Raw genomic sequence first — 17,411 nt, 5'->3', positions numbered from 1 at the left:
TGGAATTACATAATATAATCTGGGGTATTTAAGTCAGTTTGCCATAATTATCAACCTCAATGTTACTGACAGGAAGGAATAGAGTTCAAAGGGAGGGCATAATGTAATTATATATTAATGAGATATCATAAATATATAATACACACACACACACACACACAGCAACAGAGGTTCAGAAAAGTATTCCTGTGAAGGTTTTAAAAAGCCAAAGGTCACACAATCTATAAAGAACATAGGCATGTTTCTTTGTACACAACAAGAAATTAAAATATCATTATTATTTTCAATAGTGAGCAAAGGTTGTGTTTGCTTTCAACAGATACTGAACAACTACGTGGTGTTCGACGTTTATGATGGACCGAATCAGGTGGCAAGTTTGAGGATGACCCAATCCCGAATCAGTGATGGAGAATGGCATCACTTGTTAATAGAGCTGAAGAGTGCAAAAGATGGGAAAGACATTAAGTACCTGGCTGTTGTGTCATTGGACTATGGGATGTATCAGGTGTGATGACATCCATAATATTTTAGCTTTATTGAAGGCATAACAATAAGTCCAAGAAAGACACCAATGAGTAGCACCTCATGGCAGCACAACTGTGGACCAGACCAGTGCCAAATTCTTTTCATATTTATTTCTAGTTTGCTTTCCTCAAAAAGATTCCTGAAGCACCTTGATCCCACCTAGATTTCCATGGGCTCAAGGGACGAGGACAGTTTTTGCCAATTTCTCCCTCCTGTGGCAGCCGGAAACACATTCCTAAATGCTGCTCCTGGGGATAGGAAACCCACAAGGAATAGCATTGGGGGGGGGGGAATCAGAGGTCACCTGTGGAAGGGATCAATGAAAATCTAAATGGGATCCAATCCCATATTTCCAGTGGATTAGAAATCCCTTTTTTTGCAGTAGTGCACAGTTGACTGGATTGAATTGAAAAACAGAACATTATGTCTTTTGGAAGCGCTTTTTTATGAGATACACAAGTGAAAATTTTCTCATTCCATAGCCACTGTAGATATAGTAATCATTATATCTTTCTGCATTACTCAAGTGCAGTACTGTAATTGAGAATTTATAGGAAAGCAGCAATCCCCTTTAATCTGTTCTTCTTTTCAGAGTACTGTACAGATTGGAAATCAGTTGCCAGGACTAAAAATAAGAAGCATTGTTGTGGGAGGTGTCTCTGAAGATCAGGTCTCAGTGCAGCATGGTTTCTATGGATGCCTGCAGGTAAAAACTGAAAATGAATAATAATGCGTCTGAGATGTTCCTCTTTTTTCAACAGCCTGACTCGAGGGGAGGGAGGCTAAAGAGAGTTGTATTGTTTTGCTTTCTGCATCTCTTTTAAATTCTGTTTTGGAATAACTGAAAGTACTGAAAGTAATTGGTACAATTTCATCTAAATTAATGAAGATTAATTTTAATCATGTACATGTGTGCATGTCATTGATTTCAATTACACTAACTTTGTCTGGATTGTATCCAGTTACCTGCAGATTTTTAAAACTATTTTTTTTAGAAGTCTGGCTTCCAGTTTATGAGTTCTCACAGACTAACTCCCTTTTTGGTGTGAATACTGCACTGTAGTTGCACCACCGTATCTTGACTTAGAAAACAAAGAATGGCCTCACTGCTTCTACTTTCCCCCTCCTTTTCAGGGAGTGAGAATGGGAGAGACATCTACGAATGTAGCTACGTTGAACATGCATCAGGCTGGCAACATCAATGTCAAGGAAGGCTGCGAACTGGACAATCCCTGTGACTCTAACCCTTGCCCCCAGCACAGTGATTGTATTGACGATTGGGACAGCTATTCCTGTGTCTGTGATCCAGGTAATAATGACTGCAAGCACACTAGTCATAATAATAGGGATTTCAAAATTCTCTTATAGCAGCAGGATTTGCAGGAACTGATGCACAGAATTCCTGCCCATAATCATGTAAAACTAAGAGGTAAAATACATGTTGATACATGATGAGACATGAGTGTCTGATATGACTTGTAGCCAAATGTTAAAGCAGGACTAACCTTCAAAAGCATTATTGTTGCTCTATGAAGCTTTAAAGGGGGAAGGAGGGGCTTCAAGCTTCCCTCCTGGGCCATTTTCAAAAACAGCTGCTGGGGGTGGGGGTTGTTTGCTCCTTCCTCAAGTTCCGTGAGTCCTTTCCAGGACATGTGGAGTCTGAGGAAGGGGCAAACAGCCCCCACCCCTGCAGCCATTTCCAGTGGTGAAAACAGCCTGGGACAGAAGCCTGAAGCCCTTCTTTCCCCCTTGTAGCATTTGGATTGTATGGGGGGACGAAGATGTTTTTAACAGTTTTTAAAGGTTAGTCCCCACTCTGACGTTTTACTATGAGTTGGGTCAGGCACCTGTTTCCCAAGAAATGTCAAACATAACATGTATTTTGGCCCTAAGATCCAGCAGTAGGCACCCATCAGTGTCTAGAATGGTATACTCTCTCTTATTTTCAAACGCTACTCTAATGGCTCCTCTTAAAAGATCCCAGAAGAAGATCCCAGAAGAAAAGAAAACAGACCAATGGCACATCTGAATATGGAAGAAAAGTGGATGCTGAAAAGCCAGGCTGATGCTGAAAGGAATCCCTATCCCATTAATGGTGGATGACTATAGCGTTGTCACATAAGCAAGAGTGGTGGATGGTTGGGTTCACATTTGTTATAATTGTTAATTAATGGATGGTACTAAGAGTATAAGCCCTGACCTGGATGGCCCAGGCTAGCCTGATCTCGTCAGATCTCAGAAGCTAAGCAGGGTCAGCCCTGGTTAGTATTTGGAGGGGAGACCACCAAGGAATACCAGTGTTGCTGTGCAGAGGAAGGCACTGGCAAACCACCTCTGTTAGTCTCCTGCCATGAAAACCCCTAAAAGGGGTCACCATAAGTCGGCTGCAACTTGACGGCACATTATACACTAAGACTATAAAGAGATATTATTCAGGCTTTTGTATCCTGAAGAGTAATACCGGCCACCGGCTTCCTCATCAATAAACGAGAACATGGGCTTTTCATATACAATCTTTTCAACGGGGAAAGATTACATCTATCAAAAGAAACAGCAAATGCCCATGCAAAATATTTTTTAAAGAAAACTGATTTGTACAATTCACTTACAGTTACAAATGTTTTAGCTGGCAGAATGCTGAGGTTTCTCAAAATAAAGCAATCACAAAACTGAATTTTGGAGAGGTCAGTGAATAATTTGCATGGGTCAGAAAATAATCATAGAATTCACTCTGTGATTTAAATAAAGGGAATTCTATTTCTTCAAAATTTTACCTCCTATGTGTCCTCATGTAGTTCAGTTTCTATCAAGTTGTGTTTTTGTTTGCAGCCAGATCAAACAAATCACACTTTAAATTATTTCCTCTGTTTTGAAAAATTAGAGGAATTTGGAGGGAGGGCTGGCATATTGTTCAGCCTTTTTCTGAACATGCAAAGAAAATAACTAGCTTAATAATTAACATCTTAAGCACAAAATAAAATATGTGACACCTGAAGTATTGAAAAAATATAGCCCTTCAGCACTTTTAAATGTAGCATTTGTAGTCGTTGTCTTGTAAGGGCAGGATAATTTACTGATAGCTCCAGAGGTATAATTAATGTGTACGCTTAAAATAGATTGGCTTCCTGAGATACGCAAATCACAAATTATACAGTGGCTGTTAGATGTCTATAACCTTGTCTCCCCAGGGTACTTTGGGACAGATTGCGTTGACGTGTGCAGCCTGAATCCCTGTGAACATGTCTCCACTTGCGTGCGTAAACCAAGCTCTTCTCATGGATACACCTGTGAATGTGGGCAAAACTATTACGGCCAATACTGTGAAAGCAAGTAAGTAAATCTTTCTGATTCCCTGTTTCCTTTTGTTGGTATGAAGCTCTGCGGCATAAGAAGCTGCCTTAGACACAGTGTAGCTCAGTTCTGAATTCTGCTTTATTTCTTTTTTACTGCGTACACAGATTTTCATTTAAAAATTGGTAGATCTAGTTTATTCGTAATTATTAACAGATATAAAAATAATAAAGTGCTGTTATGTAGCAACCAACTTAGGGTGACCCTCATAGGGTTTTCAAGACAAGAGATGATCAGAGGTGGTTTACCATTCAGGTTGCTAATAGCAATTATAATAATACAAGTGGGGACCCATGAGAAACTCACCGGGAAATTCCCCCTTTCATTCCTTCTGTGCCCCCTTCCCCTTTAACATGTGTCCTCCCCACTTTCTCCTCCCCTGCCACTGCTTTTCTGCCCAGATGAAAAGTGGATGCCATTCTAACCAAAGTCGATTCTTTTTAAATATGAAGAGTTGGTAGGAGCAACTGGCAGTAGCTTTGGGGGCTTTGTTTTGCTTGTTACAGAAAAGCGAAAGGTGTGTGTGTGTGTGTGTGTGTGTGTGTGTGTTTCCTCTTACACTTTCCCAGGTCGGTCCTGGGAAAGAAGGAAGGTAAATCAGAAGGTGTTTAATAGGTGGGGGAGCTGGAAATTATTTCTAGCCTTTGTGAGGGTGAGTGAGTGTGTGTGTGTGTGAGAGAGAGAGAGAGAGAGAGAGGATAGCTGCTTCATCTTTGAATATGAATCTCCCCTCATAACATCACCTCCATTCCATAGTGAGATGAAAGAAGAGGCCCCCAGGCCAGAAGAATTGCACAGTGGGTAGGATTGGTTGGGGGAGAGTCAGTTCTTATGGGATCCCTCTTCATTTGGACACTTCCCTGTGTGGGGGTGGGGGTGGCAGCTGTTTTCTCATCATCCAACTGCCCATAGGTGGGGGAGGATAGAGGGAAGCCCATGCCGCCTCCTCCTACCTACTGATCCTTACCCACTTTCTCTCTCTGATTCAAACTGGGGCAGTGGCACCTCCTTCTCCCTGCCACCCCCACTTCCTCTTGGCTGTGTTCTCTCTTTGTTAATGCAGTACAGCAGAATGGAAGATATAAAATATGATAATGGGAACAGTTCATCAAGCATCACTGGTTTGTGACCTCCATCTGTTTCAATAAGATTTGGGTATTTACATCAGGTCAAGTTATGTTTCCAAGGTTTCAGTGTAACAGAGATGAAAGCATTTTTCCGTATTTCTTAAGAAGAGCTTAGAGCTTCCTCTTGTTTCCTTGTTCTTCCTTTGTAGAACTGATTTGCCTTGTCCGAAAGGCTGGTGGGGAAATCCTGTTTGCGGCCCGTGTAATTGTGAAATCAGTAAGGGATTTGATCCTGACTGCAATAAGACCAATGGAGAGTGTCGGTGTAAAGTAAGGAATAAGACATATCACAAATCATGTTGTACCAATGTTCATTGCCATGTGGGAAGGCCATAGCAAATGGCAGGCATCTTTCTCATTATTGATGGTTGTTTTCATCAACAATACACTCAGGACCATGGGTAGGGGCCAGTCACATCTTCCTGCTATGTGTACATAATGCTTTGCAGTAGAAATGTATCAGTCCTGGAAAATAAATGTAATACTCTTACTCTGTGGCCAGGGCTACTCTGTGAATCTGTACATTTGCCTTCCTTAGTCTGAGGTGACTGGACCTAGTGCCTGTAATGAAAGTAGAAAACAAGGGGAATAATTGTAAGCAGGTCTGGTCAGAAGTAAATCCCATTTTATTCATTGGGGCTTACTACCAGGAAAGTGTTCTTAGGGTTGCAGCTAGGGTTGCCAGCTCTGGGTTGGGAAATACCTGGAGATTTCGGGGTGGAGCCTGAGGAGGGCAGGGTTTGGGGAGGGACCTCAGTGAGGTACAATGCCATAGAGTCCACTTTCCAAAGCAGCCATTTTCTCCAGGTGAACTTACCAAAGTACAAAGAGAGTTTAATATGGTCCAAGACCAGCATAAAAACATACCAGATATACATACATAACATAACACATATAAAAGTGTATCAAGTGCGAGCCCCTATAACATCTTACAATCTCTCACTCTTAAAAGCCGTTAAGCGCATAATTTAAAAAATATTACATGTTTGGAATTAGCATAAATATAAATCTAAAATCACTCAACCATTAAGTTCGACCCATGCACGCCTGATCCTCATAGTTTGCCACCCAAATTTGGCCACTTTAAAAGTTATCTCCATATCCTTGACTGAGAGCATGTTAGAAAGACTAAAAGCTCTGGATCGCCCTGGGAGGCCCGATAATACAGAAAGAACGGCTTCTTGTATCTTGTTATAGATTTTGCATTAAAACACAACGTGCTCAAGGGTCTCACTACTCCCATCAGAGCAGGGGCATAATCGTCCTGCATACGGTATCTTTTTGTATCTCCCTTCCAAGACAGCTGAAGGGAGTGCGTTACAACGCATCAGGGTGAAGGCCCTCCTGTAATCTGGACTATCTAAGTGGGAAAGGTAAGACATCGGGACCACGTTGGTAAGAGTGCTGCAATTGTAGCACATGTTTTTGATTCTACTTAGGTCATGCTGTCTTTCCACGTCCAGAACTCTTTGCCTGATCAGGGCTCTGGCCTGTGGATATCTATTGATAGGAGCAGATGTTGTGAGAGACCATAGTAGCCTAGTTTATTCATCAGATTTCTCAACCAGAGGGAAACAAAAGTGTCATTCAAAATTAAGTTAACAAGTTCTTTGGGATGTGAAGCTATTTTGAGCCAATAGGAGATCGAGACAATCCATATCCTTGCTTCAATCGTTACTTCCCCTGTCTCCATTCGAATTGCAGCATTGGAGACACTGGGAGGGACTTGTAGTACAGCTCTCATGAATTTGGATTGGATTGGATTGGATTCTCCCAACCTGGAGTAATTTGCTGTGTTAATAAGCGGGCCCCCATATAACATTTGGGAAAGGGTTTTGACTTTATATAACTTAGCAGCTGTAACCGAGCGCCCTCCCTTAGTCCAAATTTTTTTTAATATAGCTGCGGCACTTTTTTGGGCATTGGCGGAGACATGGGCTATGTGAGAATTCCTTAATCCTGTTGCCTGAAAGACCACACCCAGGTATTTATAGTAGTATACCTGCTCTATCTTAATCCCATTCAGACTCCAGGAGTGCAGGTGAACTTATCTTTGTCGCCTGGACATTAGTTGTAATCACGGGAGAAGTGATTTGTAAGACAAAGTGATTTGTAAATGTGACTAATTTTGCCCATAGTTAATATGCTATAATGTGTATTGTGATAACACACTGAATACTTAAGTGCTTTCAGAGTTACTAAGTTTTGCTTAATATGCAAATATGCAGCTAGCCCTAAAACAAATGAAGCTGCAATCCTAAAAATTCTTTCCTGGAAGTAAGCCCCATTGAATAAAATGGCACATATTCCTGAATAGTCCTGTTTAGAATTGTTCCCTGTGTGAGGATGTTTTTATCAGATCACCTACTTTCTTCTCTTTAGTACAGAATTTACATTTTCTGTTTTCAGGTGTGTGTGTCCCCCACACCTCTTAGATGGCAAAACCTAAGATGTATGTTCCAAAATAGCATGTGGTACAGTAGGCTGTAGCTCTCTTCTTTAAAATGGGTGTAACTGCAACTTTGCTTGCTACTATACTAAATGTTAAGTTATAATTGAATGCATTTTATGCTGTTACAACAATAAAATAAGTTCAGTCTCGATAGCAAATTAAATATTGCTTATGTTTCAATGTTTCACAAAATTTCCACAGTTGATGGGAGGGGGACTTTGAGGGGGGCATCCCATGGCCTAAAAATGTCTAAAAATTTATATTGCTAAGGCCTCTGAGGACTGAAAATATTCCAGGATGCTGAGAACTGGTTAAAGGGGAAAAGAGGAAAAAGGGGAAACTGAGAGTTGATAGAATCCTGGAGGTGATAAATATTTGGGACTGGGTGGGAATTTCCTCCCCCGCAATTCCTTGCAATCCCCAAACTTGTACGTTTGAAATGAAAATGTTAAAGGGCAGCCTCTAATATAAATAAAGTAATTAAATAAATAAAATAAAGATTACTGTGCCTGTGTTTCCAATTCTGGACACCCTTGCTATATAAAGTATCCTAAAGTACACGTTCAAATCACTGCTCACGTTCTTCATTTGCACATGTCTATGACTATCTCTTTGTTTTTCCCAGACAAACTATTACAGGCCAGAAAGCAGTGACACTTGTTACCCGTGTGACTGCTTCCCTTCCGGTTCCCACACTCGCAACTGTGACCCTGAAACTGGGCAGTGCCCCTGTAAACCAGGAGTGATTGGGCGGCAGTGCAATCGCTGTGATAATCCTTTTGCCGAAGTGACAGTTCATGGCTGTGAAGGTACTATTGCTAGTTGTTCTTAACAGTCTTTAGGGTCAAGTTAGAGGAGCTTACCTGTTTAAGAATATCTGAAAGGGATTATGACATCTAAGATGTTGTCGTTTTATTGTTGGTTTCCTTTAAACTGGTTGACAGATGCCATAGAAATGCTTCATCCTGTTTTTTTCCCGTAAATCCTGAAGTATTTTGACACCTTTAGCATCATAATGCACTGAGCCTTGTCCTAGCAAAGCAAAAGTGGTTCTGCCCACCAGGTAGTGATGTTGGTGGGTTTCATTTTACCTGAGGGGGAAATCCTTTTCTGTTATCTTCCGCTTCATACAGTGGTTTACAGTGGATGCCCCAAAGCATTTGAGGCTGGCATTTGGTGGCCGCAGACCAAATTTGGGCAGCCTGCTGCAATGCCGTGTCCCAAGGGATCAACAGGTAAGAAGATTTATTTGTTTGTTAAGACTTAAAGATTAGTGCTAGACAGCTTAGAATGAATTAGTTCTGCTCTATTTGGTATTTGATGAGGATCTTGTTGCAGGCATGGAGCGTTGATTATGTATGAGGAGTGTTTGTTTTATGTTATATGTGTTTTTATGTTATTCTAAAAATAAAAATTTAACTAAAAATAGATAAGCAGCAGTATTTTAAACTTCTTATTATAAACTTTAGTGTGGAATGAGATTTAAGTTTAGTTACACCTAGGAGATAATGTGTTATCAGAGACTAAAAATAAAAACCTGGACAATCATTGACTGACGGTTTACTCTAGATGCTGTTATTGAGAATATATCAGTGCCCTTTTAAATTATGGGTTAGATCCAGGCAGATTTTTCATTCAACCTCACCAAATTCCCCTACTTACTAGAGCCCCTGTCCCACATATCTTTTGACCATGAAGGTCCTAGGATCTCCAGCATGGCCCTTTTGGTGGGCAAAGGGGAACCCTTTTTCTTCCAACAGTAGAAAAGCTGGTTGGATCCAACCCCATGAAAGGCAGAATGTGAAAAAATGCAATAGATCATGAGCTGTTGGAAAATAGGATAGGAACACCAAATCCCTTTGTGAAAGCACAGCCAAAATATTCTCTTACTTTGAATCTGTGGCATTATTACATGATTTTACAAGCTTAAACAGGTAGATTCAAGTCCAGTAGCACCTTAAAGACCTTAAAAGCTTTTCAGCATATAAGCTTTCAAGAGTCAAACCTCCCTTCATCAGACACAAGTAGGAATGGAGATCTGTTTTTATCCCAGTGAGGACTATGTGTAAAGCGACTAAAGTGGTATGGACAAGCAATTCTGACTTAGAACATCTGTAATTTTCTGAAATGTTCCTAGTGCATTGGAGTGTTAATTTGTAAACTATAATGATTTTTCTCCCCATTTGAAGTGACACAAAACTGTAAACCTAGCTTGCTAACAAGCTATATGTGGTAAACAACAATCACACTTTTTGCTAATTGGTTTTTGTTTGAAGGGAATGCTGTTCGCCACTGTAACAGTGAGAAAGGCTGGCTCCCTCCTGAGCTTTTTAACTGCACCACCGTTGGCTTCGTGGACCTTAAAATAATGGTAAGAACAGGCAAAAGGGGAGCCTTTACTGACTTGTGGGAATTGTGCCATAGCAGCCCTTTAATATCACTGCTTAACACTGCAGAGGATCATTGCTATCTCCTGTGCCCAGCAGTTAAGGATTGCTCACTGTGTTTCTATATGTGGCATTTAAGAGGCCTTACAAAGAAGAAACCAAAATGTATAACGGTTGACTGTACTACATTTCTAGTACTTTTCATTATAGATCATGCCCAGTGCAGCTGTTGCAGATAATTTAGTAAGGTGTTGGCGATAAGAGTTTCAGACTAGAATTTGAGAGAGAACCAGGTTTGAATCTCCATGCTACCACTCCACCTTGGACCAGGGGCACAATCCCAGCTTAACCAACCTCTCAGGGTAGTTGTTATGAGGGTAAAATGGGGAAGGGAGAATGACATATTCTGTGGTGAGCTGAGGTAGGCACTACACATTGTAAGGCATGGGACCAAACAGGCTCTCATGTGGCTTCTCCCTCCTCGAATCATGTATGGTACATGCACATGTGATCTGCATAATCTGCATCTCTTCCTCTGCTGTACCACTTTTTTGTGCTGTCAAATCACAGCTGACTACAGAGACCTTCAGTATAAAAAGCATTTCAGTAAGCTATAGTGGTTTGGAGCAATGGCCTCTTATCTGGAGAACCATATTTGATTCCTCACTCCTCCACATGAGCGGCGGAGTCTAATCTGGTGTACCAGGTTGGTTTTCCCACTCCTACACATGAAGCCTGCTAGACGACCTTGGGCTAGTCACAGTTCTCTTAGAGCTCTTTGAGCCCCACCTTCTTCATAAGGTGCCTGTTGTGGGGAGAGGAAGGGAAGGAGCCTGTAAACCGGTTTGATTTTCCTTTAAAAGTAGAGAAAATAGGCATATAAAAACCAACTCTTCTTCTTCTAAGCTCTTTAACAAACAAGGAATGCCATTAATTTCTTAAGTTGGAAACTTTTTGGTTTGTTCGTCTGTATCAGAACGAAAAGCTTCTCCGCAACGAGACCAACATGGACAGTGACAAGTCTGTGCAGATAGCCAGGGTGCTTCAGAATGCTACTAACCACACAAACCCCTTCTACGGGAACGACATACGAACGGCCTACCAGATGATGATCCGGGTGCTGCAGTACGAGAGCCAGCAGCAGGGGTTTGACCTGGCTGCAACAAGGGACGTGGAGTTTAACGAGGTAATCAGAGACTGAGGAAAAATAGGTGGCGCCAGTAGAGTGGGACCAGTTCTGGAAAGAATACTGCTGTATTTTATCCCACAATCCCCTCCCCCGGAAGATATCTGGAAGATGTCCAGGAAGACTGGAAAGCAATCGCTGGCCTTGCAACCAAGAAAGTGAACCTTAATGCCAAAGATGCTGTTGTGTATTGGCTGTAGAGGAGAGATGTGCGGAATGGCTGCATTGTCTGATTTGCCAAAATGACCACCATGCACAAAAGCCAGAGAACAGAAGAATCTTCTGTGAAATAGTTTACTTTAAAATCACAGTAAATATCTAACAAATAGGAATAGCAACAATAAGGTTTAACATAGCCTGAGTTTTGTGTGTATGTATGTGAAGGGGCAGCTGTTAAAAATAATTTTTGGTGCAGCTTTGTGGACATGAACGTATTAAAAAATAGCAAGGTTGAACCTTAACTTCTGGGTATAAATGCAGAGCAGTGAACAAAAAGAATTTGTGGATATACAATAGCTGAACAAGGTGTTGTATCTATTATTACAACAAACAAGAGAGGCTTTTAATAAACTGCAGAATGCTTGATACCTTGCTAAGATCCAAAACAAAGTATTATAAAAACTCTGAATAACGTAATAATGGACTAGCCGCCTTTTTTCCTTATGGAGCTCAAGGCAGCTTACAACATAGATAAAATACATAAAATAAAGTATATAGAAAATTTAAAAACCAAATTTTAAAATCACAATTCAGGACTGCTAGTAAACTTATCAGGGATGTGGAATAGTATAGTATAGGACATTCTCATCAGATCTCAGAAGCTAAGCAGGGTCAGTACTTGGATGGGAAACCACCAAGGAAGACTTTGCAGAGGAAAGCAATGGCAAACCACCTCTGCTTAATCAACTGCCTTTAAAACCCTATAGGGTTGCCATAAACTGGCTGCAACTTGATGGCACTTGATACACAGTAAACCTATCCAAATGCAATCCTAAATAAAACCATCTTCCACTGCCTCCTAAAGATCAAAAGTGAGGGGGACAGGCACACCTCCCTAGGGAGGTTGTTCCATAATTGTGGGGCTGCACCAAAAATTCCCAGGCAGGCATGCATGGGAGAAAACAGTCCTTTAGATACCCTGCCAAGTTCCAGACTAGGATCTGGGAGACCCAGGTCCAAATACTGATACTGCCCATGGAAACTCACTGGCTGACCTTGGGCCAGTCATACAGTCTCAGCCTAACTTACCTCATAGCTTATATCTGATTTCTGCTTAGGTGAAATGCTTAAAATAATACCCACTGATCTTAACCTAGGCAATTTCATTTTCTTTTACGCCAGTCAACAGTGAGGCTTGGTCTGCAATATTTTTTTCATTCTTTTGACACCTAGGACAGCTTTTCTATTTTGTGAGTAGCATATATTTTCCTTTCTTTGCCAGAATATCATAAAAGCTGGCAGTGCCCTTCTGGACCCAAGCACTAGAGAGCATTGGGAACACATCCAGAGGACAGAGGGGGGCACAGCCCACCTCTTGAAACACTACGAGGAGTATTTCCGCAACGTGGCAAAGAACATGAGAAACACCTACATGAAGCCATTTGTTATTGTTGCCGCAAACATGAGTAAGTTGCTGCCTTGTCATTTTTTTCTAGCACGTGTGAATACACAATATGTCACAACACCAGGCTTGGATCATAGAATCATAGAGTTGGAAGGGACCACCAGGTTCATCTAGTTCAACCCCTGCACAATGCAGGAAATTCACAACTACCTCCCCCCATACCCCCAGTGACCCCTACCATGCCCAGAAGATGGCCACAAAAATATCCTCCAGGATCCCTGGCCAATCTGGTCTGGAGAAAAATTGCTTCCTGACTCCAAAGTGGCGAGAGCCAAACACTGACGCAACCCTTCCTGCCCTGCCTCTCATGATCTGGCTAAGTTCACAGAATCAGCATTGCTGACAGATGGCCATCTAGCCTCTGCTTAAAACCCTCCAAAGATGCAATGGCAGTGCAGATGGGATTTGGTTTGCTCCCACCGTGTCTGGCCAAGTGCATCATCCTTCCTTTTTGCTGACTCACCAGCATCTTCACGGATAGATGTATTTTTTCTAGTATTCAGGCCCAAGAGGTTGCCTTCCCCTGATCTGCAGAATGACTATTCTTCCAGGGATCTTAATTCCATCTTTGACGGTGTGTGGATAAAGATAAGAGAGTCCTCTTGCAGAAGACTGGCAAAGAATGGTACAGTCAGGGAAAGAAAAACAAGCTGGGCATCCTGCAAAACAGCTGCCACAAGTGACATGGGCAGTGGGGGGGGGTTGTGCCCCCCTGGGGGGCAGGAACAGGAAGACCTGCAGGCCTAGCTATGGCTATGCCATTAGGGCTTTGTCCTGGATTTCAGGGAGGGTTTAAAATTCTTGTGGGTGTGTTAAGGTGATGGAGGGGGGCTGCATCATAAACATATTACTTCAACAGTTGCACCAGTCCTAGGAGAAATTACACCTGTCTAACATCATTGACCTCATCTGACTTAAAATGGTATAAGTGTACTTCAGATGGTCCCGTAGATTTGCACTTTGGGGTTTGCATTATCTAGATTTGCCTTCTTCTTGAATTTGGATGTACAGGTACAAGTACTAAATTAGGTAAAAGGTGCTGGGGCTGAAGTCTTCTCTGAGTCTGAGAAGGCAGCTTTTGTGTTTTCCAGTGTTGCTTTTACAGCTGCCTTAAGATATGTGTGTCAGACTCACATCTAACTTTTCAGATGGGATCAAAACTCATGGTCAGACGTCCACCCCACCTCACTTCTGTATTCATCTGAAAGTGCAAATATAGCAGTTTGTATTTTCAGAATACAGCGTGGTGTAGTGGTTAAGAGTGGTGGTTTGGAGTGGTGGACCCTGATCTGGAGAACCGGGTTTGATTCCCCACTCCTCCGCGTGAGCAGTGGAGGCTAATCTGGCGAACTGGATTTGTTTCCCCACTCCTACACATGAAGCTTGGGCTAGTCACGCTCTCTCAGCCTCACCTGCGTCACAGGGTGTCTGTTGTGGGGAGGGGAAGGGAAGGTGATTGTGAGCCGGTTTGATTCTCCCTTAAGTGCAGAGAAAGTTGGCTTATAAAAAACAACTCTTCTTCTTCTAATATGCATCTAGATAGGCACAAGTATGGACCATACCTTTGATGCTGAAATATATGTTCTTAATGCCTTCTAGCCATAAGTCCTCATTTCTTTTCAATAGCCCTGTAGTGGGAATATCTAACAAATTTACTAAGTGGCCACATTGAGTTTGGATTCTGTCTGGCAGCAATGAACTCCTAATGCATATTATGGTAAACTCTTTTTTGTTCTAGTTATTGCTGTTGACATCTTTGAAAAGTCTAATTTTACGGGAGCTAAAGTGCCGCAGTTTGATGCAATTAAAGCAGATTATCCCAGAGATCTGGAGTCATCCGTTTTGTTTCCCGACACGTTGTTCAGAACTTCCAATAGAAAAGGTAGAATGCTATTCTCAGTACTTTTGGAAACTTCTAATATCAGTTCTCAGAATTAACTACAGAAGATATAATGTAAGCTCTCGAGGGGTGGGTAGAAAAGCATCAGAATTGATAAAAACATTTAATATACCATGCCACTCTACAAGCCTAGTATGACTAAAAAACAGAATTCAAGATGGGGCTATGCAGAAGAGGAGGAGACTTAATTCCTGTTAGCTAGGACCACCAAGGACTAGGAACAGGTTTAGACCCCCCTCCCCCCACGTCTCTGAATGTACGTGAATAACTGGCATTCATATTGGGGAAAGTTCAGGGGAAATGTTGTGGTCAAAGCCAAAACTCTGCACAACATCGTTTGCAGTAGATAATCTCCATTGACCACATGGAGGGTGCAACAGGTATCTGGCTTGAAAGCATTTACACCCCCACAGGGATCCCTATGATATAATGCCCTCAGGCCACACATGTCCCGCCTGTTCTAATGCAAAGCTTGTACTCTGTATGATGTAATGCATCCCATCAAGCAACACTGTTTTTACACAGTGTGTTTTACACAGGTGAGAGGGTTATACTGAAAGGAAATGGTTCAGAAAGATGAACTGGAAAGGGTTAGGGACTGTAAACTATACTACTGTGTACTACTTATTACTGGAAGTATGCTCCTTATAGGTAATTTCTGCATCGCTTAAGGTGTCACGTTTAAATGCTTATGTTTTGTTTCAGCGCTGTTTCAGCTCTGTATCAGTTTTCTAATTGTTTTCAAATTTCTGCAATCCAAACCCTATTTCCTTGTTTATCGGATGTCCCAGCCGATGATTGTATTGACTTACACAGTGTAATCTGCCTTGAGTCTCAGTGAGAAAGATGGACTATACATAATGTAACTAAATCAACAAACTGATGGATTTGCTGATCCATGAAATGTGTATGCCTTACCATCAGTTGCTACTAGTATATCTTCTCTTTTCCTTGTTTAAAAGGACATGGTCCTAGCTACAGCTGAATACCCTCACCCCACCCAATTATCTCTTCACCAACTTCTCCCATTGTATTTCACACTCTCTTTCCCTTCCTCTTCCTTTTATTTCTAACAAAATGAGTTTTCCACAGTGAAACATGCTGACCTTGCTTCTCTCCCCATCTTGCTCAGCTCAGCCATTGCACCAAGGTTGTTTTTGGACTGGAATAATTTCAAGCCTGTATTTTTAGCAAACAAATATTCTGAAAGAATGTGGCAGAGAAGGAGATTTTATATAGCAAAGATATGGTAACTGGTGATTCAGATAATGTCATAGCCTTAAGGCTATGTAGTATAGGAAAGAATAAATGTAAGGGGTATTTTTCTTTTTCTTTCTTTTTTTACAAAAACAGTCTCGCCATAAATCAGTCTGGGGCCGTGGCTATGATACATTTCTGTCATTACATATGTACAAGATGGCAATTTGGCAGAGTCTGAACAGTGCTCAGTCCACAAATGTAAGAAGCAAAGTCTCCATCTTGGAGAACTAAAATTAAAATGCCCATATGTGCTTTAATATGGATGTCCCCAAGTTTGGTTTAGAAAAAAGCTCACCAACTCTATTTTTACAACATATGAAATTAAAGACAACATCTTCTGTAATCTGTTATTACATAAGTTACAGAGGTCATGAGGTGAAAAGTTTGCTGTGCATTTAAAAAAAATTAACTTCAGCTCTTTAAATGGTGATCTAAAGTTTGGATATTGCAGTATAAGTTCATGTTGATTTTTGTCCTTAGCTGGGCCTACCATGAAGCCTTCCAAGCATAAACTGTCTTCTAAGATGAAAGATGGGTTTTCGGATAGTAGAAATGAACTTACAAAGAGAAAGAGACGGCACCCGGAGGAGTATAACCAATATGCCATTGCTGTCGTGATTATATACCGAACACTGGGGCAGCTTCTGCCTGAGAGCTATGATCCCGACCGAAGAAGTTTAAGGTATTTATTATTTGTTTGTTTATTAAAACATTTATTCTCCTCCTGTTGTTGCAGTTCAAGGCAGCTTACAATAGATAAAACTTGTGTAACTCTGATAATGCAGTCATCTTATTTGTGGGCTTCCTAGTTGGCTACTGTGTGAAGGGACTGCTGGACTTGATGGGCCTTGGTCTGATCCAGCATGGCTTTTCTTATGTTCTTTTTAAACTTGCTTTGGGTGACACTTACTGATTGTGGGTTAGATCTGCAGATGCCATACTGCTGGCAGCATGGCACTTTCGTGAGTGGAATGGCACTTCTATTGGCAAAGAAAGATAAAAAGGTAATACTGGCTGGTTCTGTCCTCCTATTTTGTCGAGGTATGCCCCAGTGCTCAGCCTCCCCCAACACACCTGATCGCCTCCTCACGAAGCTGCGGACATACCTGGGGAGAAGGCAGCAGGGCTGCAAAGCACTTCCCCCCACCCAGCCCCTGACAATGCTAGCTGCGGCCCCGGGCCCACCTCCAGCAACTCAGGCAGACCATGAGTCATGGGCTGGGGACACGAAGCCACAATGCAGAAGCAGCAGGGACATGTTGAGCATCTCTGCAAATGCCCCAGGCTGCTAGAGGGAGGCCCGAGATGCCCTGGCTGTGGCCTACAGCCCCACCACCTCAGGGAACATGGGGAAGGTGGAAGGGAGAGGTCTTGGGCCTAGGAGGTGCCAGGCAAGGCAGCCTCATGCCAGAAAAGGAACAACCCCACATCAACAGGTGTAAGGTTGGGAGAACTAGGCCTCGGGGGAGGCACAAAAGGGATGAGATGGAAGCTGGTCCAGATTGGGAACACTGTAGAAAGTGGGTGGAGGGAAAACTCTGGGAACATGGGTGCAGGGAAAGAGGAATGCGCAGAGATTGGTGAAGGGGAAAGATAAAT

General features: G+C 42.0%; 1 protein-coding gene across 1 annotated transcript in view; it reads left to right on the top strand.

The window, feature by feature from the left end:
• CELSR1 (cadherin EGF LAG seven-pass G-type receptor 1) overlaps nt 1-17,411 on the top strand; it is a 190,872-nt gene that overhangs the window by 143,461 nt on the left and 30,000 nt on the right. Inside the window, exons 10-21 of the mRNA XM_056846844.1 lie at nt 320-505; nt 1,118-1,231; nt 1,660-1,834; nt 3,714-3,855; nt 5,153-5,273; nt 8,081-8,264; nt 8,589-8,690; nt 9,732-9,826; nt 10,819-11,028; nt 12,470-12,653; nt 14,391-14,534; nt 16,293-16,494. Of these exons, the coding sequence (XP_056702822.1) occupies nt 320-505; nt 1,118-1,231; nt 1,660-1,834; nt 3,714-3,855; nt 5,153-5,273; nt 8,081-8,264; nt 8,589-8,690; nt 9,732-9,826; nt 10,819-11,028; nt 12,470-12,653; nt 14,391-14,534; nt 16,293-16,494 (1,859 nt within the window). The remainder of the gene's footprint in view (nt 1-319; nt 506-1,117; nt 1,232-1,659; nt 1,835-3,713; nt 3,856-5,152; nt 5,274-8,080; nt 8,265-8,588; nt 8,691-9,731; nt 9,827-10,818; nt 11,029-12,469; nt 12,654-14,390; nt 14,535-16,292; nt 16,495-17,411) is intronic.

The sequence above is a fragment of the Euleptes europaea genome, chromosome 3, assembly GCF_029931775.1.
Source record: "Euleptes europaea isolate rEulEur1 chromosome 3, rEulEur1.hap1, whole genome shotgun sequence".
Classification (NCBI taxonomy): Eukaryota; Metazoa; Chordata; class Lepidosauria; order Squamata; family Sphaerodactylidae; genus Euleptes; species Euleptes europaea.
This window is presented reverse-complemented; position numbering and strand designations above follow the sequence as displayed.